Raw genomic sequence first — 26,531 nt, forward strand, 5'->3', positions numbered from 1 at the left:
TTTGATTATTATAAAGACCCTGTGAAATAATGGATATAGAATTCCTTTAAAGGAAAAAGTGTTTAAATCCAAAAGTGTTTAAATTTCCATTTAAATCCCTTTAAATGGAAATTATTAACAGAACACAGTTTAATTATAGCTATTGCATCAGGTAGAATACTAAATGGGGCTGACAGGGTGAGATTTTTTGGCAAATAGTTGCAGAGATGATCTTTTAAACTCACTCTTGCCCTAATTTCATGGTTTTATTTTGAGGGTATATAGGACACTGTACCAATGAAAGTCAAAAGTTTTACTCTTTTAAGTGAAACACATAGACTGGTATTGATTTCTCTCAAAACTTAATTGTAAAATTCATCGTGAGCACATATATCCTTTAAAGTAATTAGTTTGACTTAATTAGTTGACATAATTTCATTTTTACTTATTATGTTTCTTTTTGTTTAAAGTTCCAAAGACCTGGATAACTTCATCAAAGTGAACCCAAGAACTGGGAAAAGTGCACAAGGGTAAGATTTAATACATTCCTCTTTTTTGTTTCATGTTAACCAATGCTTAAAAACATACTTAAATCATCATTTCAGCAGACTGACACTGCTATAGTATCAATGTATCAATGGTTGTTCAAGAAAAACCATGTAACCTGCACCACCTCATATATAAGCTGTTAAAGATTTTGATTAGCCAATTTCTAATATAATGTAGGTATTTTGATTCATTAGGTGCAGTGTTTTCCCAGGACGGACAAGACGCTTTTTTTTTTTTCACAATTAAATATCATTTATATGAAATGTCCAGAATGGAAAATCCATTGGCAACCAAGAAAACAAAATGTTTGGCTGTCGAGGGCTGAGGGGAATGATGGTTTACTGGGTATCGGCTTTTATGTGCAATCAGTTAACTTAACTATTTCTTTTTTAAAAACTTTTTGTTTTGCATTGGGGTATAGCTGATTAGCAATGTTGGGATAGTTTCAGGTGGATGGCAAAGGGACTCAGTCATTCATATACATGTGTCCATTCTCCCTCAAACTCCCATCCAGGCTATCACATAACATAGAGCAAGAGTTCCCTATTCCAAACAGTAGTGGTCAGGACACTTTCATTGGTTGATTTGTTTATTTTTCTTAAGCAGAGGAGTGGCACAAGAGAGAGGAAAGAGCATCCGACCAGAGCCCAGAGATGTGGGTCTGGGCATGACTCTGCCCTCCCTGACAGTGAGAAACAGGCCTGATCACACTCCTGTTTGGACTTTCGGTTTTCTCATCCTCACAGTGAGGAAATTGGGCCAGGTGCTCCCTTGTCACTTCCAATGTCAATTCAATTAATAATTTCCAATAAGATGGTTGGTGTTATGATAAGTGTGCACACTCTGGAGTTAATTACATAGCTTTCCATTCCAGCCTTGCCACTAGAAGCCATGTGGGGAAAACTTCATCTTTGTGGGTCTCAGCTTTTCCTTTTCTGAAATGGAGATGATGATACTTCCTATTGTTGACCTGAAACAAATAGACTGTCAGATATTTCTCCAGCCAAGATGGCTTTGCTCAGATCATCAGAGAATTGTAGTTTGGGGTCTGCAACCATGGGGAGCCACGTGCAAGTCCCTGAAGAAGAAGGGAGATCACTTTTATAGAGGGGAGAGGGGAAAGGATACTGGGAGGGCTACAGTTAGCAAAGAGTTCACAGCTTTTCACTGGCTGAGTCCTTGCCGGGAAAGAAGAAAAGTCTTTCCTCTTCCTGCTGGCTTCTGCTATTGTCACAGGGCAGGAGAGAGCCCCCTTCTGGTCTCCCAACTCTATTTCATTGAGGTTTCAGTTTATTAAGATTTTTATGCTATTTCATAGGGTTGATGTAAGTATTAAATCATATAAATCACGTAAATCACTTAGCACAGTGCCTGGCACATCATGAATTTTCTGAAACCACTAATTATTGTTCACTATTTCCATGTGGTTATAGTTAGGTCCAAATATATATTTTCAGAGTCAACATTGAAAACCTCCAACCCCTTGAGATGATCTCTATTTTAATAAACATTTTCTAGTAAAATATCTTTGTAATAAAAAATGCTTTTCCATTTTTGTAAATATTGTCAACAATTTGATGTAACCTGTCATATGATCTCATCCTTTCTTCCATGTCTTATAAAGGGACCAAAGTCTTGACAACGTCATCAAAGTGACTCTGGAAACAAACAAAACTAACCAAGGGTGAGGTTTATGGAACTCTTCTATTTCTCCATTTTATTCTGTTCAACTTAGAAAATATGATAAATTGATTGTTCTATCAAAGAAACCACCAATAATAGGACCCAAAACAACAGCTCTGTGTCAGAAACCTAATGTTCAATTCCTTTATTCAGGGATCCCTGGCTGTGAATATTTGTGGAGGAATTCCTTAAAATATGAGAATAATCTCTTATCCATGTGGAATTTGTTTTCCATGCTTGGGATTTCCTCAAAATAAATTGAGATTCCTCCTGGGATGAAGCATCTTCCCCAAACAATTTCCTAGCGATAAGCAGCCTAAGAGAAGGTCTTCATGTAAAGAAAATCTCCTTCATCATCCTCCATCTGTCATCATTTTTTCCCTCTCCTCTTCCATTTATACTCCAATAATTCCTAAAGTTGGGGGGTCATTTAAAAAAATTATAGTTAGTTCATTGAAATAATAAAGAATACAAAAAAGAATTTTTAAGGTACACTGTGTTGAGTAAACAAAGGGATATAACAAAACCATGAACTTATAAACTCATATTGTTATGCTAGTTTGAATGTGAATTAAAAATAAAAGGTATCAACGCATGTATCTTCTCTCTCACAGAGTTTTCTATCTTACTTTGCTTCTAGGTATTCTATTTTAACAGTAGATAGCTATCATATAAAGTTTACTAGAGTAGGTCAGGAGTTAGTAACTTTTGCTTAAAGGGCTAGGGAATAAAATTTCAGGTATAGGGGCCCAAAACAGTCTTTATTTAAACTAGCAATCATTAATAACACATTGTAAAGGAATGGAAATGGCTATGTTCAAATAAAACTTTACTTGTAAAACCAGACTTCAGGCTGGATTTAGCTTGAGGACCATACAGTCCTGATTCCTAGGCAGTATTTCATATGGGTGGGTGAAGAGGATCAACCCTGCATGTACTTGGAACAGCTTCCAAAACGCAGCCTCCATTGCATATATTGCTTCATTCACTTTATAGTTAGACCAAAGAATTTATCATTCTTTCGTTTGAATATTGAGTTCTAAATTGTCCTTATATTTTGTTCACTAAATGAAAGTATAATGTATTGTCACTGTCTGAGGGTCAGATAATGAATCCAGAGACCATGTAATACTTTATGTTACAGATTAAGATTCTATGAAAGACAGTTATCCCTTGTCCCTCTTCCAAGATGACTTAGTTTGTAAAGTGAAAAAAGCCTTAATAATATGACCTTTCCCATGTAATATGTGTCAGCCTTGTTTCAGCACCTGCCCTCTGCCATGTCTTGCATTACATCATGTGTTCATCTCCTCCACTTGGTAGTAAAATTTTTTAGTTTAGAGAATATCTGTTAGCTATTCAGTTCAGTTCAGTCCCTCAGTCGTGTCCGACTCTTTGCGACCCCATGAATTGCAGCACACCAGGCCTCCCTGTCCATCACCAACTCCCGGAGTTTACCCAAACCCATGTCCATTGAGTCAGTGATGCCATCTAACCTTCTCATCCTCTGTCATCCCCTTCTCCTCCTGCCCTCAATCTTTCCTAGCATCAGGGTCTTTTCCAATGAGTCAGCTCTTTGCATCAGGTGGCCAAATTATTGGAGTTTCAGCTTGTGTCAGTCCTTCCAATGAACACCCAGGACTGATCTTTAGGATGGACTGGTTAGACCTCCTTGCAGTCCAAGGGACTCTCAAGAGTCTTCTCCAACACCACAATTCAAAAGCATCAGTTCTTCGGCACTCAGCTTTCTTTATAGTCCAACTCTCACATCCATACATGACCACTGGAAAAACCATAGCCTTGACTAGACGGACCATTGTTGGCAAAGTAATGTCTCTGCTTTTTAATATGCTGTCTAGGTTGGTCATAACTTTCCTCCCAAGGAGTAAGCGTCTTTTAATTTCATGGCTGCAATCACCATCTGCAGTGATTTTGGAGTTCAAAAAATAAAGTCAGCCATTGTTTCCACTGTTTCCCCATCTATTTGCCCTGAAGTAATGGGACCAGATGCCATGGTCTTAGTTTTCTGAATGTTAAGCTTTAAGCCAACTTTTTCACTCTCCTCTTTCACTTTCATCAAGAGGCTCTTTAGTTCTTCATTTTCTACCATAAGGGTGGTCATCTGCACATTTGAGGTTATTGATATTTCTCCCGGCAATCTTGATTCCAGCTTGTGCTTCATCTAGCCCAGCGTTTCTCATGATGTACTCTGCATATAAATTAAATAAGCAGAGTGACAATATACAGCCTTGACGTGCTCCTTTTCCTATTTGGAACCAGTCTGTTGTTCCATGTCCAGTTCTAACTGTTGCTTCCTGACCTGCATACAGGTTTCTCAAGAGGCAGGTCAGGTGGTCTGGTATTCCCATCCCTTTCGGAATTTTCCACAGTTTCTTGTGATGCATACAGTCAAAGGCTTTATAGATGTATAGTCTTGGACAAATCATTTCACCTCCTTGAATTCTCAACTTCTTTATCTGTAAAGTGGGGATTGTAAGAATTAGCTTCTTCAATGAATTACCAGAAAAATTAGCTTATGAAGCATTTACTCCACAAGTACTTATTAGACATTATCTATTGGTATTATTATTACTGTTACTGTTTTTCTTCATTGTTGAGTCCCCATTGCACCACTCAATGCTTAGTTCAAGCAAGATGCCTAAGAAGTTATCTATTAGGTTGAATCTTATGACATTGTTGACATTCAACAATTTTTGACCCACAAGATGACAATTTCAAATAATTCAATATAACAGAATGCAATAATTTACATGGAAGGATATGAACATGATAAAATTCATTTATAGGTTAATCCTAAAGATTACTTAGGTTATAGAAGCCTTTCTAGTCTCTTTTCTTTTCAGGATATGTAACAAATTGTCCAATAATAATGTATATCAAGTTATACATCTTGTTTGGGCCTTTTGATGTTAGAGCTGATATGAAAGCCCAGTGCAATAACAGAAATGTCTTTTTAGAGATTGTTGCCATTTTGTCACCAAGTTGTGTCTGACCCTTTTGTGACCCCATGAACTGTATGTAGCCCACCAGGCTCCTCTGTCCATGGGATTCTCCAGGCAAGAATCTGTAGTGGGTTGCCATTTCCTTCTCCAGGGCATCTTCTCGACCCAGGGATCAAACCTGTCTCCTCCATTGGCAGGCAGGTTCTTTACCACTGAGCCACAAGGAAAGCCCCCTTTTAGAGCTATTATCACCTATTTGAGTACAAAAGCAAATTTTATTGTCAGAAGTCTTCTTTGTTCTGATATAGCATTGCATGAAGCATGATTCTGAATTGTTTAATATCTTGGAGTAGCCTCAATGTTACATATTCATATTATGTATGAATACCTCCATACCTTAGAATCAGGAAATATACTCTTTTTAAAAAAGTCCCACATTTTTGTTTTATTTTATCCTGAGGAGAGGGAAGCAAGGAACACATGGAAATGATGTACAATTCAAATTTTTCTCTTGTTCATTACAACCTTGAAACAAATTCTAAATGCTGATTCTAGTACCAAATACAATCTAGGAAATAAGAAATTTTAAGAGCAAATTAAAGTTAAGGTTGTCTTGAAAGGAATAAGAATAAAAATAAATTTTCATATATATGTAGTTGTATAAGAAATGAATTTATAGTAGCTATCTGCTTTCACAGAGAACTAAAAAGAATATTCAAGTAAAATGAAGTTTTGAATTAGCAACAATCACTTTATTCAATATTAAGATTGAAAAAATATACAAATTATAACTGATTTGATTTGATTTTACTAGCTATTAAAATTTACATTTTTTAGGAGCCAAGACCTAGACAGTCTTATCAAAGTGACTCCCTCAGCAAAGAAAAGGTAAGTTTATTAGTATTGTTGAAGACTCATGAGCAAATCTTCAATTTATGCCCCAGAATAAAGTTAATTATTTGGCTAAGGATGTTTGAAAGGGGATATGAAAAAAAATGAGAAAAATTGGTTCGCTGACATGTAATAATCCTGGACAGGTTTTTATATTGCTTCAATTTGTTACATTATAATATTGTTCAAATTGTAATATTGAAGTTAATTCTGTATAATGACTACCTGAGAAATTCATTTAATGCAATTATAGCTTAACTAGATTATTACTGCAAATTTAGTTAATAAATTATAAGTTCATAAAACTGAATAAACCAAAGAATATTGGCTTTATTCTCTTTCATAAACCTAAGGATTAATTTTAAATGACTCTTCAGAAATTTGGTGACATAACATTCCAATGCTTGATTAGAAATATTTCTGTAAGACTTTGAATATGCTCCTGTCTTCTTAAGAAGTTAAGACTCATTGCCCACTGGAGTAAAAGTTAAGAAAAGCATGACAGAGTAACTCCAAGCTACCTCTCGGAGTTATTGCGATAATAATGTTGGTGAAAAGCCTTGTGCAGTTGTAAGGAATTATTGTGAACAGAGAGAGGAAGGAAGTGGGCAAGAGGCAACGTGTGGTTACTTAATTCACCTTCAGTTATTGCTTAGGTACTTGACCTAAGGCCTTCACTTTCATGCAACTCTATTTATTTATGAAAAGAGAATGGTGATATTTAACTCAGTTGCTTTGAGGATTTAAAAAAGATAGCTATTTTATACAAAGTAGAAACTCATTACATTTATCACTTTTTGTCTAGGATCCCATCAAAGGATTCACAAGTGTCAAAAGAAAAAACACCAGTCATAAAATTTGCTGATTTCCAACTGCATTTGACCGTTTATTTTATTTTGTTTTAGCAGTGAACAAGGTCTTGATGAACTTATTAATGTAAGCCCCAAAGCTGTCAAAAACACCGCAAGGTAAGACAAAGATGTTATTTATTTGCTTTGGTTTGTTTCTCCTTAACTAAGCATAATATGAATATAAATAACTTGTAATCATTCCATGGGCAAACTGAATGTAAATCTTGAAAAGTCATCATGAATTTTATATATCTCTGAAAAATTAGATATGTATTTGCTAATAGAAAGACAGCTCAGATAAAGCAATTGAAGGGAGTGACTGGGGTAGAAACGTAGTTAGCCTATGCCCTGTTTATGATTTGTAGTATTGATGGCAATACCTTTGTTTCTGGGTTTGATTAAAATTTGTTAATGGTTGTTAATTTTTGAAAAAGAGCTGGACACCTCATCCAGGTTAATTATAAGCAATTTTATTCATCTCATTTTTGGAAAGTGATAGTTGGTGGAAATTTTATGAGGTTCATTATTTTTTAGATGATTTCCTGCTCCTAGCAAAGCAATGGACCTAAAATGATAGTTCTTTAAGTAGTATCTGTGATGATGAAAAATGAAATTCAGTTTTTGCCTCTGGTTTATGGAGATTTTTATATCATTATACACTACTATTATAGACATATGTATATATTTACATTATATATTTATATGTAATATTATATATATTTAGATTTTTATGTTATATACCACTATTATAGATATATATGCATATATTTGTACATATTTTAAAATGTTTTTATGATTTCACTTTTTTGAGTTTATCTGGTACATAGAAAAATCACAAATTTTGGAGATGGAAAGAAGGAACCTCAGAGAACTCATAGCCCAGTTAGTTTGAACAATTTCGCGAACCACTGTCCCAGTTAAAGCAGGGCCTGGTGGCTCAGATAGTAAAGAATCTGCCTGCAGTGCGGGAGGCCTGGGTTCAATCCCTGGGTTGGGAAGATTCCCCTGGAGAAGGGAATGGTTACCCACTCCTGTATTCTTGCCTGGAGAATCCCCATGGACAGAGGAACCTGGCGGGCTACAGTCCATGCGGTCTGCAGAAAGTTGGACACGACTGAGCAACTTTCACTTTCCACATTCCAGTCAAACCTATTCAATTTACAGAAGGGGAAATTAAGACTCAGAAAGGTTAAGTGATTTGGCCAGGGTCACGGAGAAAACTAGTGGAAGATGGAATAGTGGTTCTGTGATCTGTTAGGCAGTGAATAATTACTGAGCACCTACTGGGTTTGAAGCTTACAACTAGGTATCATTAGGTGCACATTAGGTATAATTATAGGCCGTGGGTGCCAAAAAAGAGAATTCAGTAGACATACTCAATCTTATTAACAGCAGGCAATTATCATAGATTAAAGCTAATTATATACTGGGGGCACAGAGATGGGACTCCAAGACAATAATAGGTTGTCAATTTAAAATATTACATGTACTGCTTGCTGAATATAGAATGTATTGTCAGTGAGTTGTATTTAAAAAGAAAAGGAGAAATGAAATAGCTAACTTAATAAATAAGACAATCAATAAAATTCATATTCATAGATTCCTAGGAGTAGAAGATGGGCAGAGGATTAGGCCCAATCCAATCTTCCCATTTTACAGATGAGAAGACCAAGGCCAGGGGCAAATATCTCATAGCCTTCCAACTCCCAGCCCAGCTCCTGGTCTTTAAGTCACAGCTCACAGGCTTTGATCTTAAAATAAATGAAAGTTGATCTAGTACCTCAGGAAATAGTGGGAATAATAAAGCTAGGCCTTTTGCTCTTGCCATCGGACACCTAGGGGATGTTCTCCACCACTTTCACAGGGTCATTGGAAATGTTACTTCTGTCTTTGAAGTGACTATGGCACAAATTTATGCCAATGACCACAAAACACCTTATAACTTTTGAACTACATGAAAGTGGGTGCGTGCTAAATCACTTTAGTCATGTCTGACTCTTTGCTACCCTATGGACTGTAGCCCACCAGGCTCCTCTGTCCATGGGATTCTCCAGGCAAGAATACTAGAGTGTGTTGCCGTCCCTCCTCCAGGGGATCTTCCCCACCCAGGGAACGAACCCACGTCTCATATCTCCTACATTGGCAGGTGGGCTCTTCATCACTAGTACCACCTGGGAGACCCACATGAAAGTAATGATAGCTAAATGTTCCAATGTATCCCCCTATATCCTTAAAGCAAAATAGATGAAAGCAGTAACTTGAGTAGGAAAAACATAACATTTTTTCCTGGATAAAATTCAGATATCAGATTCCTGTGTTTTTTAAGAATCCAGGGCCTGAAAAAAGTGTCTATAAGTTTTCAATTCGTTGAGATAAGTTGCATGATACTATCAATCAAGGCAATTCAGGACTTTCTTTATTAACACAGGTGTTGTCTTTTTAGGAGAAGTGGTAAACCATAGCATGTGTTTATATGTTTTCTAAGCTGGTGTTTCTCAAATTGTAGACCACAATCCATTAAATGGTCTTGTAATTAATTTAGTGACTGGCGGTCAGCATTTCGCCCCCAATTAACTACGGTGAAACAGAGTAGAAAATGAGTGTTCTTCTTACGTAGTCTTACTTTGTGAAGTTTATATTTTATTATATGTGTATGTCTGTCTGACTGACTGACTGAAAAGGTGAGCTATGATGTAAAATGTATTTTTTAATGAGTTCTAGGATAGAGTACTCTTAGAACTATGAGTAGAACTATAGAATTATGATACAGTTCTATGATATAGCATAGTTCTAAGTTTTGCAATGAACCAAGTTTTCTGTCCTGGGCAGAAGAGTAAAAAAGGAAGTTCTCATGTTTATGTTCACATTTTTATACAATTTACTCTTAATTATGCTGGTAGGTGAAAATTATATGTAGTTACACAAAAATATTGTGATTGATCTTATGTAGTAAAAGGTTGAGGCTTAAAAAAAAATGGTTGAGGCCTTTGAACATATTATTTCCTCTAAAAAATTTTATTCTTTGTACTTTTTTTTCTTTTAATGTATGAATAATCACCATTTTAAAGATTGTCTTTCAAGCACAATTTAATTTTACACAAATTTTGTAACCAGTTTATACAAGAAAATTATATTTTTGATAATTCCCATATGTGTGTCATTTCTTTCATACTGTTTGTAGACACCAGTTGATTATCTTTAATTGAGAATATTATTACTGAAGATAATTCAAAACAGTGAAAATTCATTTAAGGGCTTTTTGTCTGCCATGGAGATCTGAGGACAAGGATGAGAGCTGAAACTCAGTGAAGCCATGAGCTGGGAAGCCAATTCTATGGAAAGGCTTATGGGCTGGGGAGGGAAATGCACACCTTTTCCTCAGATTAAAAAAAAAATTATTGGAATATAGTTGGTTTACAATGTTGTGTTAGTTTCAGGTATGTAGCAAAGTGAATCAGTTATACACATACCACTCTTTTTTAGATTCTTTTCCCATGTAGGTTTTCTCAGACTTTTTGATGTTTAACGTCCAAGTGGTTCTCCTTTAGTTCTTAATCTCCCATCAGACTTTTGAAGAGTAAGCTATATTTTTATTTAAGGGAAAAGGACTTTGGAAGGGGAAAGAGATACAGGCAGGTAACTATCTAAAATTTACTGGAAGCAGTTGTTATCAAGCCCAAGATTTCTTGTCACTGCAGGCTACTCTATTTCTTTGGATAAATATTATAAAGTGGTTTAGAAAAAAATCACTAATTTCCAGCCCTTAAAAACAAAGTATTATATGGATGCAATGAGTGATAGCAAACCATGTTCTCTAACTGAAGAAAGAAAGTGATAGCGTTTCAACTGGGAAGTGAACAGTTATCAGAGCATGTCCCTAATCTGACCATGATTTCAGCTCTTTAAGTCATCATAGAGGAAAGAGAAGTCACAATTTTGATGGATTTCTGGAACTCTCTTTGCCAAGCCTTATGTTAAGTATGATCCCAGTTTTGGAGCTTATTAATTTTTTACAAAATGATATTGTTAGTTGGTGAATATGATTTTTAAAATATCAAGGACCTTGGAATCATTTGTATCTTCGTACTGTTAAAGCATTCCAGAGTAAAAGTGGTGAATCACAAGACGTTTGCTGTGGACTCTGAGTCAGCGTGCCCTGGTAGATGGGCTCTGACAAAAAACTGTGTGAGATTAGAGTAATTTTTCTCCTGATCCTACATAATGTATCCTCCCTGGATTGGCTGAAAATGTATCTTAAGGCTGTTCTATGCCAAACCAATAGGTCTCATAGATGAGCTTCCCTGTTGGCTCAGTGATAAAATATCCTGCTGCCAATGTTTGATCTTGGGGTTGGGAAGATCATCTGGAGAAGGGAATGGCAACCTGCTCCAGTATTCCAGCCTGGGAAATCCCATCAATAGAGAAGCCTTGCAGGCTACAGTCCATGGGGTAGCAAAAGAGTCTGACAATAACAACAACAACCAATGATAAAATAGCTAATCCCTTCTTCCAGTTCCAACCAACTTAAACCTGGATTATCTCTATAACAAAAGCTGCTTTATTTTTTTTCCCCTTAAAGAAATCAAGATCTTGATAAGCTCATCAAAGTGAATCCTGAAATTCTCCTCAACAATCAAAGGTAATAGAACTGTATTAATTTTTGTACTTTGGGTAGGAAGAATGTTCTGTTTTACTGTTATTTCAAGCAGATTTATAACCTTAGTGATCTTACCAAAAGAATTTATAATTAACCTTTTTATTTTTCTATTTAAAGAAACCAGGATCTTGATAACCTCATCAAAGTGAATCCTGCAGTAATCAGAAGCAATCAAAGGTAATCAAATAAAAGCAGTCATTTCCTAGCTCTTCTGTCTGTTGCTCCTGTGTGGAATAGATATATAATACTGGTTTATAGACCTAGCACAAAAAAAAAAAAAAAAAAAAAAAAACCCTATTACTAATCGGAGTTTGTGTTTTTTCTCTTTTTAACAGCCAAGCTTTAGACAATCTCATTCAAGTGAAACCTTCAGCACTCAAAAATACTAAGCGGTAAATGACTTTGCCTAACTATCTTGACATGTACCCAAAGTTTTTTCTTTCTTCTATTTTTAAAAAAGAAGCCTTTTGTTTTTCTTGTGTTCAAATGAGCACACATTTATAACCCATGTGCTTCCTGTCAGCAAAGAACATGCTGTCCTCTTCTGGAATCAATTGCACTCTTCACATGCAGTTGTGTATTTCTTATTTGCACAAAGACAAATTAGTGTTTGTTGTCTATAAGAAATAGAGTGTCAGGACTGAAATGAAAAGTGAGTGAAATTAATTATGAGTAAAACACATTTTGGAGAAGCTGAACCAAACCAGTGATTTGCATAGATGCTTAAAGAGGATTGGAGTATTGGAAAGGATATTGAGTCTTCAGAATTACAGCTCCACAGCAAATCCAGCAGATTTTAACCTTGAACTTCCATTTTGAGTTTTGTAAATATTTTACAGTTCACTATCTTTATGTCATACACATTTAGTTGCTAAGCTGTGTCCAACTCTTTGCAACCCCATGGACCGTAGCCCACAGACTCCTCTGTCCATGGGATTTCCCAGGTGAGAATACTGGAATGGGTTGCTATTTCTTTCTCCAGGGAGTCTTTATGTCTTATCTTTATGCCATATCTTTCACCAAAAGAGCTTATTCATAGATAATGCACCAGAGTGCATTGTATCAGAGGTCTACATTGTTCTGCTGACCTGAAATTTCGCTGTAATAAATATATAGCTGGGAATTATAGTCTCACTATTCTGGGATGAAGAAAGCAAATAACATAGAAAAGTGCTTTGAAGCCACGGGCAGCAAGAGAACAGTCTGACATGCTCATCAGCCTGGTTCTTATGTCTTTTAGTTTGTTTTCTACATTAGTGTTTTAATTTGCCCTTTCTATTTGTGTGGTTTTTTTTTTCCTTTAAAAAATTTTTACAATATTGTGTTGGTGTCTACCATACCACACTGCAAATCAACCATAATTGCATGTATATTGCCTCCCCACACCCACCCCCAGTCCTCTTCCCCACCCCCACCTCCAGCCTCCCTCCCCTCCCCCTGTTCCACCCCTCTAGGACATCACAGAGCGCCAGACTAAGCTCCTTTTGTTACACAGATAGCTGTCCAGTTTACACATGATAGTGTGTATATGTTCATGCTGTGCTGTGCTTCATCGCTCAGTCATGTCCGACTCTTCGTGACCCCGTGGACTATAGCTCACCAGGCACCTCTGTCCATGGGGATTCTCCAGGCAAGAATGCTGGAGTGAATTGCCATGCCCTCCTCTAGAGGACCTTCCGAACCCAGGGATCGAACCCAGGTCTCCCCAATGCAAGTGGATTCTATACTGTCTGAGCCACCAGGGAAGCCCTGGAATTCTCCAGGCCAGAACACTAGAGTGGGTAGCCTTTCCCTCCTCTAGGGGATCTTCCCAACCCAGGGTCCAAACCCAGGTCTCCCACATTGCAGACGGAGATTCTTTACCAGCTGAGCCACAAGTGGGGGGATTTGATGATAATCAGCCAGGATATTCAGGAATCATTGCAGAATAAACAGGGAAGACTGAGCTGCCTATTTGAAAAAAGGTAGTTCATTCAATGTGTTCAGTTACCTGGATCTATAGTGTGTCTATGTGGCCCATTGATTTTAATGGGTAAAGAGAGGGGGCATTTCAACATGCCTCCCAGCAGAAATAATAGCCACAAAGCACTTTTACATCCAATTCAGTGACAGGAGCACTGATTATTTAATAGAATAACAGCAGTGAATCAGAGTTGCTTTTGTGTGACTTTGCTGACATTTCTAGCAGCTGTATATTTAATTCACAGTGAGGGGCGGGATAAACTTCAGTCATCAATCAGAATGTGAGCAGGTGTCCCTGAGCTCTTCTAGGAACCCAACAATGTGAACAAATGCAGATGTGCACAGAATTTTCATTTACTCAGGGAGAAACCGTGTGACTTTAAGCAGTGAGTTTCACATTTTCATGAACCAACATTAAAGAAAGATAAATATTTCTCAATTATTTGTAGCCCATAAGCAGTTGCTCCCATATGAAGATTGAAACACATCCAGTGATACAGGTCTTTACTGTTTGAAGGGCATCCTTCATCTAAAATAGAAAAAATATTCTGAACTATTTGTAGAATTACGTACTGTGTATGTGCCAAGTCACTTCAGTCATGTCCGACTCTTTGACCCTATGAAGGTAGCCTGCCAGGCTCCTCTGTCCATGGGAATTTTCAGGCAAGAATACTGGAGTGGGTTGCCATGTCCTCCTCCAGGGGATCTTCTCAATCCAGGGATTTGAACCCACGCCTCTTATGTCTCCTGCATTGGCAGGCAAGTTCTTTGCCGCTAGCGCCACCTGGGAAGCTCTTGCAGTATTATACTTCCTTCTTTATAAACTGAAAATGAGGTCGTTCAGTCATGTCCGACACTTTGCGACCCCGTGGATTGTAGCATACATGGCTCCTCCGTGCATGGGATTTTCCAGGCAAGGGTACTGGAGCGAGTTGCCATTTCCTTCTCCAGGGGATCTTCCTGACCCAGGGGTTGAGCCTGGGTCTCCCACATTTGCTTTACCATCTGAGCCACCAGGGAAGCCTTCTTTATAAAGGGCTTCCTATTTGCTGAGATATGTCTTGCTAGTATTTCAATAGGACAAGAATTCTTTCCCATCTTCCTGTTGCATCTTTCTCACATTTCTGATCAAGACAGAAAGCTGGATGCGGGAGGCAACCTAGACTGTGTCTGTTGCTTCACTCCCCAGAATCAATAGGTCACTTTGAATGCTTCTCCTAGTTATCTCAGGCACCGAGACACTTCATCATCCCCACTTGCTACTATAGCCCAGCTTACTGTGAGCTCTCCTGACTAGTCCATCTGCTGTCAGTGGTACCTTCTGCCCTTCAGTCCATCTGCCACACTGTTGAGCGCTCTTCCTAAAACATAAATCTGAGACTGGCCTTCCTCTGATGAAATCCTTCAGTGGCTTCTCATTGCCACTGGATAATGTGTATCCCTTAATCTGGTTTCCAGAGTCTACCATGATGTTGCCTCCACAGGTTTTCCACCCCCATTCCCTGCTAGGCTCCACCCACAAGCAAAGTCTAGCCACTCACTCTCTGACCTGCTCACACCTTGCTCCTCCGCCATCATTCCTGCGTGGATCACTGCTATTTATACTTCAAGTCTGAGCTTAGGTGTCTTTTACTCAGGCTCTGAGAAGCCCACCCTGACCCATCACTTCTGCATCAGGTCCTTCTAGATGTTCTCAGGCTATTATTCTGTTCTACAGAATGTTTGCCTCTTACAGGGCATTATTATTTAATCATCTGTCTTCAACTATTGGATTTTTAAGAGCAAATATTGGGTTTGTCTTGTCCACTTCTTTATCTACAGTGCCTAGCACAAAGTGTGGCACATATTGGATGCTTAATAAGTATTCTCTGAGTTACATACTAAATCTCAAAATAAATTAAGACCTGTGATCACCTAGCTAGATAAAATCTATAGTGCCTCATAACTCCAACACTTTGAGCCCTCAGGAGTAAGACCAGACTGGAGGGATCTGATATCCTATGATTGGCTTTCTTGCTTAAACCAATGGCTCTATTTTGAACCACAATCTCATTGAACCAGAGTGAATTAGAGCCACTGAAATTCTTGATCATATCTTATATTTAAAAATATCTAAGTTGATCATTTTCTCTATGGACCTGTTAATTTCTTTAATATAAAATCTTTAAGATTCCCTCACTGAAGCTAATTATAAAAATATGTAAGGCTGGGCCCATTTTGCGAAGCCAGTGGGGTTGAAGAATTATCGCAGTTATCTCACTGTGTCCTGTACTTCCTTCAGAGAGATAAATATTCCTTTTGAACTAAAGCTTAAAGCCTAAGATTTACTTCTTGGCATAAAAGAAGTACCATAGTGAATTTTTTATATGGAGGCTTTTAATTTTGCAAATGTGTTTGATACTCTGCAAAAACAATTTAAGTAAGCTGTAGAGAGAGAAACATATTGCCGCTTTTAATAAACACCTCCCACAGCCTCATAAGAGAGGAAGAGCAGTTGGGAGTGATCTGTTAACTTTCATGTAGAGCATATCTTAGAAAACCTGTATTATACGAGATGTAATGATAACTTGGTCCCTGGAATCTCTCTCTCTCTCTCTTTTTTTTGGTTTAATCTGCTCTGTTAAGAAGTGTTATATTCCTTAATGGAGCTGTAGAAAATAAATTACATGATTATAACAGATAAATACCTATATTCAAAATGTATGCTATGACTCTATATAACAGATAACTCATTTCTTCCTAAACATTTTGAAGTCTACATAAAGAAAAGCATTTTTAGTTAGTATGGTTAACAAAATTTCTTTATAGCACTTCTCTCTGGATCCACAGAGAATTGGTGGTTTTTCTTAAACTTGATTCCGACTGCTCATAAAATTACAAAATTACCAGGTCATCCTTCCGTCGAACCACCACAGAAAGGGTTTGGAATCAAGCCTTTGTTCGACCCTGCAGCATTTGGCTGGGCTTCTATAAAAATCTATTTTTCACACTTTGACTCACAGCTTTTCATCTTCTACCATGGTGTAAAAGACATGACGTGATAGATGTGATCTTAATTAAAAAACGAAAATTTATTTTTATATTCTTCAGCTTGGGAAGTTTACGGGCAATCTGAACTTCTTTTTATTGATCTCCAAATCTAGCTGATGATATCAATCAGGCTGAACAGTCAGAGCAAATCCCCATTTTGTACTTTTCATAACCTGGAACTTTTAACTTTGCCTTAAATATTAGTATAGAGGATTCAGAATAAAATCTTATAGCCCACTCTAGCGAACTTGATATGTGGCACTGTTTAATAAAAACAGCAAAAATTCTATAACCCTAATAACATGGTGTATTTGATGATTCACAATTATATCCCTTTGGGAATGTGCTTCTTTGAAGGCAAGTACAGGTTCCAATTTTGAGTTATCTACCTGGAGTGGTTGGATTTGTGAGCTTCTGGTGGCTCCTCCTTGCTTAGGTCTAAATCCACTTCTGCTTTTCCTCACCATAGCTAGAATCCAAAATATTGGGTCCTGGGGGTGGGGGAGGGGGATGGAAGTATAGACAGATCAAAGACGCAGTATCTGCAGACTGGGAGCAGGGAGTGCCAAGCAGGTAAGGATAGCCAGCATCAGGCCGAGAAGCTATACATAATAGTATCTGTCGTGAGGGCAGAAGTGACTCTGTATTTGTTCGCTAGGACTGCCATAACTAGAACTGTGGTCTGAGTGGGTTAAAACAGAAATTTGTTTTCTCATCATTCTGGAGTCTAGAAGTCTAAGATCAGGAAGTCAGTAGGGTTGGTTCCTTCTGAAGGCCCAGATGGAAGGATCTATTCCAGACCTCCCTCCTTGGCTGGTAGAGGGCTGTCTTCACCATTTGTCTTCATATTGCCTTCCATCTGTGTGTATCCGAGCCTAAATTCCTTCTTCTAATAAAGATTCCATTCATATTGGATTAGGACCCACATTGATGACCTCATTTGAACTTGAGGATCTCTGTAAAGACCCCCATCTCCAAATAAAGACACATTCTGACATGCTGGTGTTAGGACTTCAGCATATAAATTTGGTGGAAGGGCAATATTCGACCCTGTAAGGAAGTGTTCCAAAATAAGGAAACAAAGTCAGGGTTGGGAGCTGAGTGAAAAAAAAAAAAAAAGGAAAGAAATATGTGCAATTCAGGGGTGGAGTAAGGCAGGTTCTGGGTGATTAATGCAAATGGAGGTGAAACGTCCATCACCATCTCTTGTGAACTTTTTCTCTGTGGTGCTGGTGCATACTCTGCACTTAGACATGTGTGGAGCTGGTTACCTTAAAGGTTCAGGGTCTAACATATTTCCCCTGGGGTCCTTTTCATGTCTTTTCCCAAAGCCGGGTAAGATAGCAATAAATTTCCACCAGAGAAGGAGAAAAGAGAATTTAAATACATTTAAGGCCATAAGTATTTTTGGAGCAGCTACTGCGTGCAAGGCAGTGTTAAGTCACAGTAATGTGCTTTTATTCTTAAGTCATAATGAAAAACACCAGCTTCCTTTAAAAATGCCACTCAGTTCATCCAAGGTTAGCTTTGGAGAGAGAATCACTTCCTGGGATAGAATTCTCCTTCCCCAAGATTCACATTTCTGGGTCCTCTCTCAGTGTTTGCCTCTGCCAACCATCCCAGTTTGACATTGCTAGGAAACCGGATTATGGAAGACCACAATCCTTTTAAGTTAAGTTAAATACTTAATTTTTAACCCATTATTCACAAGTGTTTAGTGAAGTATTATTTTAAAATGTTAAGGGGGAGGGTAATTTAATATCCTGGTTGTCAAAATAGTATGGCGAGTCCTGAGGTCAAGATGTACTTCTCGTAATTAAGGAAGGACCATCAAGGACCATAAAGAAAGCTGAGCGCCGAAGAATTGATGCTTTTGAACTGTGGTGTTGGAGAAGACCCTTGAGAGTTCCTTGCACAGTGAGATCCAACCTGTCAATCCTAAGGGAAATCAGTCCTGCATATTCATTGGAAAGACTGATGTTGAAGCTGAAACTCCAATACTTTGGCTACCTGATGCGAAGAACCGACTCATTGGAAAAGACCCTGATGTTGGGAAAGATTGAAAGCAGGAGGAGAAGGGGACGACAGAGGATGAGATTGTTGGATGGCAGGCATCACTGACTCAATGGACATGAGTTTGAATAGGCTCCGGGAGTTGGTGATGGACAGGGAAGCCTGGCATCCTGAAGTCCATGGGGTCACAAAGATTTGGACACGACTGAGCGACTGAACTGAACTGAACTGATCAAGAGTTACAAAGGAAAAGCCTGCTGTCTCTATTTCTAAATTCAAAAGAAGAGATCTGGGAGGTCTCCTCACACAGTTCTAGCAGCTGTGCTGGAGAAGTCAGTTTTGAATTTTACATTATTCAGACTGTAGCATCAAATCATTTTGATACTTCCAAGCTACTTCTGAAATCCTTTACTTTTTACATATATTAAATTGGCATGTTTTCTACTATAACTCACATTAAAAATTAATTTAGTTAATTTCTACATTTTCAAAGATGCGTAGCTAGTATTTTAAATGTGAGCTTTAAGCATAGCTATGGAATGCTGCCCAATTAGCATATTTATCAATTATTGATGGCTTGGATGTTATATAAAAAGAGTAGTAAGTCTCACTCCACATAAATACAAAGCCTTTTATATTATTTTTTCATCCTTATAAATATCAATTTGAGTCTATGCACTGATTCCATGTAAAAGAACCTTAGGATCAGAGAAGGGAGATTTATGAAAACTGGAGTTAATGCTAAAGATGTGAAAAGTTACAGCAGAAATGAAAATACAGTCCCTCAACATTTTGGAATCCATAGTGCCCACTGCTGTGTTACTACACTTCTATTATCACTTATTTATTCTTACTCAGTTCAGGCACAACTATAGACATTGCGCCTATAAATTTTATTTGCACTAACTCATTTATTCTCACTGAAACCTTATAAACTTAGCTATTATTATCCTAGTTTACAAAAGGAAGCTTAGAAAGGTTGACTAACTGGCCCATAAAAGTAGGGGGAGAAATGGCCTCACTCCTACTCCTAAACTATCCTGCAAACCAGTAGAGTTGATGACAAGGCTTTTCCAAACTCATGGGAAAAAATTAAGAACTACCAGTATTATAGAAAACATATATAGACAGCTAATATGTATATAGCACACCAGAGAACACTGTATCTCATGAAAGTATGACAAATCACTGTAGCCCAAGATTTAAGAATCTAATTGTCCCATTCATCCTCCACATTATGGACTGTTGATTCAAATTTTGGGTTGACTTCTCATGTCTCTGTTATGCAAAAATCTGGAATGAAGACTCTAATTAAATATTGAAGAATTGATTTCAGATGAGCAGGTGGCTCAGCTTCAAGCCTTGACTCTTTTACAAATTAGTTAATTGACCTTGGAAAATTCACTTAGCCTTGCTGAGCCTCGTATGCTGTCCTGCAAGATTCTGTGAGGTCTAAATGAGATAATCCACATGGAAATACACAAGTTAGTCCTTTGTGATGTGAAGTAAGTATTCACTCAACTGATAGATATCAATCAGTTGTTTCTCTTCAGACTGAATTTCTCAAACCTTCCAAACACTTAGTTCATTTTTCTCTCATAATGTAATTTGTGCTCATACTTGAGTTGTATAGATCTAATAGTTCAATGTCAGATTTTTAGTGTCCCATATTCTATAAGACCACAAATGACTATGTTTAAAATTATGTACTGGTTTAAAATGTTTTATTCTAATGCTTTATTTCTTAAAATTATATGTAACTAAATCACATATACATATCAGTTCAGTTCAGTCACTCAGTCGTGTCCGACTCTTCGTGACCCTATGAATCGCAGCACACCAGGCCTCGCTGTCCATCACCAACTCCCGGAGTTTACTCAAACTCATGTCCATCAGGTTAGTGATGCCATCCAGCCATCTCATCCTCTGTCATCCCCTTCTCCTCCTGCCCCCAATTCCTCCCAGCATCAGGGTCTTTCCCAATGAGTCAGCTCTTCGCATGAGGTGGCCAAAGTATTGGAGTTTCAGCTTCAGCATCAGTCCTCCCAATGAACACCCAGGACTGATCTCCTTTAGGATGGACTGGTTGGATATCTTTACAGTCCAAGGGACTCTCATGAGTCTTCTCCAACACCACAGTTCAAAAGCATGAATTTTTCGGTGCTCAGCTTCGGTGTGAAGACAGTCCAACTCTCAATCCATACATGACCACTGGAAAAACCATAGCCTTGACTAGATGGCCCTTTGTTGGCAAAGTAATGTCTCTGCTTTTTTTTTTTAAGACTTAAGAGCTTTTATTAGGTGTAGCCCAGTATATCCCAGGTCGTCTGACTTAGTCTACTCTGTACGAATCTTTATCTTTCAGGGAAATTATACATTGGCACCACCATCTATAAGGCACATAGCCCAGTTTTTTTACTGTTACTAGACTGATTATCTTTAGCATGATATAATTGTTTTTAACACAGAGGAGACTTTAAACCTCTTATAATTGTGGGAGATTTCTTTTTCCTTTGTTGAAGCTTTTTTTGTTGCTCTGATTGAGCTTGAGGAATAGAAAAAGGCTCAAATTTATGGCCCAAGTCAGAGTAGGCACTATTAATTGGCCCAGTGAGGGGATCTAAATTTTCTTAGGGCCAACCAGTTAGAGTCTTGTAGTGGAGAAATTTACCAAGGTAACCCAGAACTAGATACAGGTAATTGGCCACAAACCCAACAATTGGATTGATTTTTAAAACTGGCATAGAATCAGGCCTCTGCTAGAAAAGCATTTGATTTATATGCAAAGGTCTAAGAAGTCAAGAAAACATTATAAATGATCATACAAAGCAGATCCAGCATCTTGGGCAAGCTGTCTACCTCTGATGTTGCTGTCTTTTCATCCTGGTGTAGTATCTTTTGTTTGAGCATCATTTTAAGGTGAGATCAGGTCAGCTGTCTTCTCTATAGACCAATCCAGTGTAGGAGCCTTTGGAAGTGGGAATTAATCTAAGAGTTAATTTCTCTTCAGTTTCATTGTGCATGAGCTAGTTAAGAGTACCTGTCTCCAGGTTGGAGACAGTCTCTTAAATTATGTCTTTTTTCAGTCCTGGTTGCAGGTCATGAGGCATCTGATCTTTATCTTACCGAATGGCGTCCGCTGTTCACCAGACTCGGGGTCGGGAGAGGAACTTTCTTCCCCGCGGAGTCGGCTGCCTCCCAGCGCGTCCGCTGGCCTCGGCCTTATGCCGGCTGGCCCCCCCCCCCCCCCTTTGTAGAAATCCTGTCTCTGCTTTTTAATATGCTATCTAGGTTGGTCATAACTTTCCTTCCAAGGAGTAAGCATCTTTTAATTTCATGGCTACAGTCACTATCTGCAGTGATTTTGGAGCCCCAAAAAATAAAGTGTGACACTGTTTCCACTGTTTCTCCATCTATTTCCCATGATATGTATTTAAATACTTGCTGCTTTTTTTTTTTTTTTTTTCTGTAGAGACCAGAACCTTGAAAATTTAATTGACATAAATTCCAATGTGTCTAAGAATAAGAATGAAAGGTAAGACTTAATCTAATTTACAGTTTTCTTACGAATTCTATGTGAACCTTCATAAATTATGTAACCCTGGAAGATTTTCTGAGAGGTTGAACTGTACTATAATGTTTAAATATAAATACTATCTGAATTAAAAAAAAAAAATGTACAGGGTGCTTGGGTTTCCCTGGTGGCTCAGTGGTAAAGAATCTGACTGCAGCTGCAAGAGATTTGGGTTTGATCCCTGGGTTGGGAAGATCCCCTGGAGAAGGAAATGGCAACCCAATTCAGTAGTCTTTCCTAGGAAATCCCATGGAGAGAGGAACCTGGCAGGCTACAGTCCACGGCGTTGCAAAGAGTCGGACACAAATGAGCGACTAACACCAACAGAGTGCTTAATAACTAATCTGAAAAAAAGCCAACAAAATTTTAATTCTGCTAGAATTTCTGACTAAGGGCTTGCTGTTCAATGGTTTAGTGTAAAAGGCATGATAGAAATTGAGTGCTCTGCACTTGGGCTGTGAAGATTTATTTTTACTTACTGTTGCTTGGTAGGTTTTCAGAGATGCAGGAAGCACTTTGAGATTCTCTGCCTTGGATACCTAGTGCTAAAAGAATGCACAAATTTGTCACAGCCAGGAAACAGGACCTAATTTTGGAATTTCTTTACACCTCAGAGGATCCTGGCTTTAAAACTGTTGCACTTTTTGTTTCTTTTACAAGGAAGGTTAGGATGGAAACTATGCTTCATTGTTGTTACAGATTGTTTAAATTAGGAAACAGTTTTCAAAGTTTTCCATGTTTAACTGTTCTTCCCCCCAACATGTGGGAGGACCCTAAAAGCAATAGGTTTCTGTTTTTAACCTTCTTAAAGTACAGCTGCCTTATCTGTTTAAAAAAATTTTTTTTGTTATGTGAATAAGTGCTGTTGTTGGTATCATGCAGAGAACAGAAAAGTAGAAGCGCTGGCTCACTGCTTCATTTGTTTGGTTTTCCTGTCTGTTCAAGGCTCTTTCCTATATGAGGTACATAGTTTCTTTCTGTCCCCTTCATTCCCTAAATCATCTGCTTTCTCTTTCTGTGATCTCAAGCAAGCCTTTGAGAGAACAAGGGAGGATACATTGTCAAAAAGATCCTCCATCTGGGGAATAGTCCTGGGCTTACAATTAACCAATCTCTTTCAAATATTATTTGGAAATGATCAAAATTTTAAAACTGACCATAAATGATGAATTATCATGAAAGAACTTCTCCCTGAATGCAATTTGAGAGGTGTTTCCGTTTCAGTTGGGCTTGTTCATGAAACAGGGTCTTACTAGAAAGATTAATGAGGAAACGGAAATTCAAGGGCAGGGACTGCAGCCTGCCAGGCTCCTCTGTCCATGGGATTCTCCAGGCAAGAATGCTGGGGTGAGTAGCCATTCGCTTCCCCAGGGAATCTTCCCGGCCCAGGGGTGGAACCTGTGTCAGGCATCCTGAATTGGCAGGAGACTTCTTTACCCCTAGTGCCACCTGGGAAGCACGTGGAAAGATTAATGAGGAAATGGAAATTCCAGAGCAGGAACCTTAGGCTGGCCAGGCTTCACGGAGGCCTTCTCTGGAAGGATGCTCATCCTTGGCCAGAGGGCATTCCATCAGGAGTCCCCAGACGTTAACCCTAGTGCTTTGTCGTTATTGTAGCTCAGTCGCTTCCTGAGTGTTGGCCTCTGCCTATGTTTCTCCTCTTCTTCCCTCTACTTATCATCGTCCTTATTCTCTACCAGGGCTTCCCCGTGGCTCAGACAGTAGAGAGTCTGCCTGCCATGCAGGAGACCTGGGTTCAATCCCTGGGTTGGGAAGACCCTCTGGAGAAGGAAATGGCTACCTCCAGTTTTCTTGCCTGGAGAATATTTCATGGACAGAGGAGCCTGGCAGGCTATAGTCCCTGGGGTCACAAAGAGTCAGACATGACTGAGTGACTAACACTTTCATTCTCTACTCTATAGCTGTTTGGTAACCAAGGACTTCAGCTGCTTCTCAGTTTCTCCTTCCTCATAACTTCTTCTTCCTCTAGCTTTCTGAGGCTGTCTGGTCTCCTTCAGCAAGAAGGTGGGGTTGAGGCCATCTGTGTAGAAGAGGAGTGTGATGGAAAACACCACGGCTGCCAGTAATGTGTGCATGGTCTCCTTTGCTTTCCTACAATTTCATGTGCCTCCTGCCTAACATAACCCAACAACCTCATGTACATTCACAAACACTCCTCTCTCCCAGTGGGGTTCTGATCAGCTCAGTCAGTCATGCCTGGAGGCCTTAACCACTGCTACATCCCTGAGTTCTGTGTCTAGATGCCATCCATCCTTCTTCAGTTCTATCACAGTCTTGTACAGGATCTATCTACAAATTAAATGGAAAATGTACCACTGCCCCAGCCATGACAGAACAACTACAATAAAAATTTTCACTTGGAAAATAAAAAGTAGAAAAGAAATCCCTGGGCCCAATCTTTGTGCCCATCTATTCTGTTTACAGGCTTCCCTGGTGGCTCAGATGGTAAAGAATCTGCCTGCAATGCAGGAGACCCAGGTTCCCCTGGGTTGGAAAGACTCCCTGGAGAAGGGAATGGCTACTTACTCCAGTATTCTTGCCTGGAGAATTCCCTGGACAGAGGATCCTGGCGGGCTACAGTCAATGGGGTCACTAAGAGTCGAACACAACTAGCGACTAACATTTCACTTCATTCTGTTTACAGAATAGAAAGTTTACTTTGACTCTCAAAATGGGTAAAGATTTAACTGAAAGAAAATTGAGAATCATGGATTAAGAGATTTGAGCAGATAGAGAAAATTAGTAAATTAAAGTGGTGTTTTGGTCTCAAGTTCTCTATTTCTCCAAAATAGAATACTCCTTTGTTTTAATTTTATTTTTTTACTGAAGTTTAATTGCTTTACAATGTTGTGTTAGTTTAAAGTGTACAACAATGGGATTCAGTTATATATATACATAATATATATTCTTCAGATTCTTTTCCATTATAGATTATCACAATACATTGAGTATAGTTCCCTGTGCTATACAGTGGGTCCTTGTTGTTTACTGATTTTATATATAGTAGTATTCATGTTAATCCCAAACTCCTAATTTATCGCTGCTCCCCACCCCTGCTATCCTCTTTGGTTACCATAAGAATATTTATTTTTATATACTTAAAATCTGTAAGTTTTACAAGAACTCAAAACCTTGATAGTATTGTGGAAGTAAATCCTAACACATGAAACAATTCAAAATGGTAAACTCTTAGTAAACTGGCTTTGCTAGTGACTCAGCAGTAAAGAACTTACCTGTAATGCGGGAGACTTGAGTTCAGTCCCTTTGTTGGGAAGATTCCCTGGAGAAGGGCATAGCAAATGACTCCAGTATTTTTGCCTGGAGAATCCCATGGACAGAGGAGCTTGGCAGGCTACAATCTATAGGGTCACAAAGACTTGGACACAACTGAACAACTGAGTACTGCACAGCATAAGCTCTTAGTAAACTTTTGTTCTTCATGCAAAAGAGATTTATAAAGTTTTCAGTGACTTGGGTGTTTATCAGTTGAAATTATTTTATGCTATTTAAAGTCACGTTGCCACTCAGCCATAAAAAGGAATGAAACTGTGCCATTTGCAGAGACATGAATGTCACACAGAGTGAAGGAAGAAAGAGAAAAGCAAATATTGTGTATCACTTATATGTAGAATCTAGAAAAATGATACAGATGAACTTATTTGCAGAGCAGAAACAGAGACACAGATGTAGAGAACAGACAAGCATATGGCTACCAAGGGGTGAAGGGGAGGTGGGATGTATTGAGTGATTGGGATTGACATATATACACTCAGTTCAGTTCAGTTGCTCAGTCGTGTCTGACTCTTTGTGACCCCATGGACTGCAGCATGCCAGGCCTCCCTGCCCATCACCAACTCCCAGAGCTTACTCAAACTCATGTCCATTGAGTCAGTGATGCTATCCAATCATCTCATCCTCTGTTGTCCCCTTCTCCTTCCACCTTCAATCATTCCCAGCATCGGGGTCTTTTCAAATGAGTCCGTTCTTCACATCAGGTGGCCAAAGTACTGGAGCTTCAGTTTCAATTTCAGCCCTTCCAATGAATATTCAGGACTGATTTCCTTTAGGATTGACTGGTTGGACCTCCTTGCAGTTCAAGGGACTCTCAAGAGTCTTCTCCAACACCACAGTTCAAAAGCATCAATTCTTTGGCACGCAGCCTTCTTTACAGTCCAACTCTCACATCCATACATGACTTCTGGAAAAACTATAGCTCTGACTAGATGGACCTTTGTTGGTAAAGTAATGTCTCTGCTTTTGAATATGCTGTCTAGGTTGGTCATAACTTTTCATCCAAGGAGCAAATGTCTTTTAATTTCACAGCTGCAGTCACCATCTGCAGTGATTTTGCAGCCCCC

The 26,531-nt window shown here is 38.6% G+C and overlaps 1 protein-coding gene across 1 annotated transcript in view; it reads left to right on the forward strand.

Annotated features, from left to right (window-relative positions):
• SCEL (sciellin) overlaps positions 1-26,531 on the forward strand; it is a 204,495-nt gene that overhangs the window by 159,370 nt on the left and 18,594 nt on the right. The window contains exons 22-29 of the mRNA XM_065902111.1: positions 450-509; positions 2,153-2,212; positions 6,012-6,062; positions 6,971-7,033; positions 11,496-11,555; positions 11,691-11,750; positions 11,909-11,965; positions 22,051-22,113. Of these exons, the coding sequence (XP_065758183.1) occupies positions 450-509; positions 2,153-2,212; positions 6,012-6,062; positions 6,971-7,033; positions 11,496-11,555; positions 11,691-11,750; positions 11,909-11,965; positions 22,051-22,113 (474 nt within the window). The remainder of the gene's footprint in view (positions 1-449; positions 510-2,152; positions 2,213-6,011; positions 6,063-6,970; positions 7,034-11,495; positions 11,556-11,690; positions 11,751-11,908; positions 11,966-22,050; positions 22,114-26,531) is intronic.

The sequence above is a fragment of the Muntiacus reevesi genome, chromosome 11, assembly GCF_963930625.1.
Source record: "Muntiacus reevesi chromosome 11, mMunRee1.1, whole genome shotgun sequence".
NCBI lineage: Eukaryota > Metazoa > Chordata > Mammalia > Artiodactyla > Cervidae > Muntiacus > Muntiacus reevesi.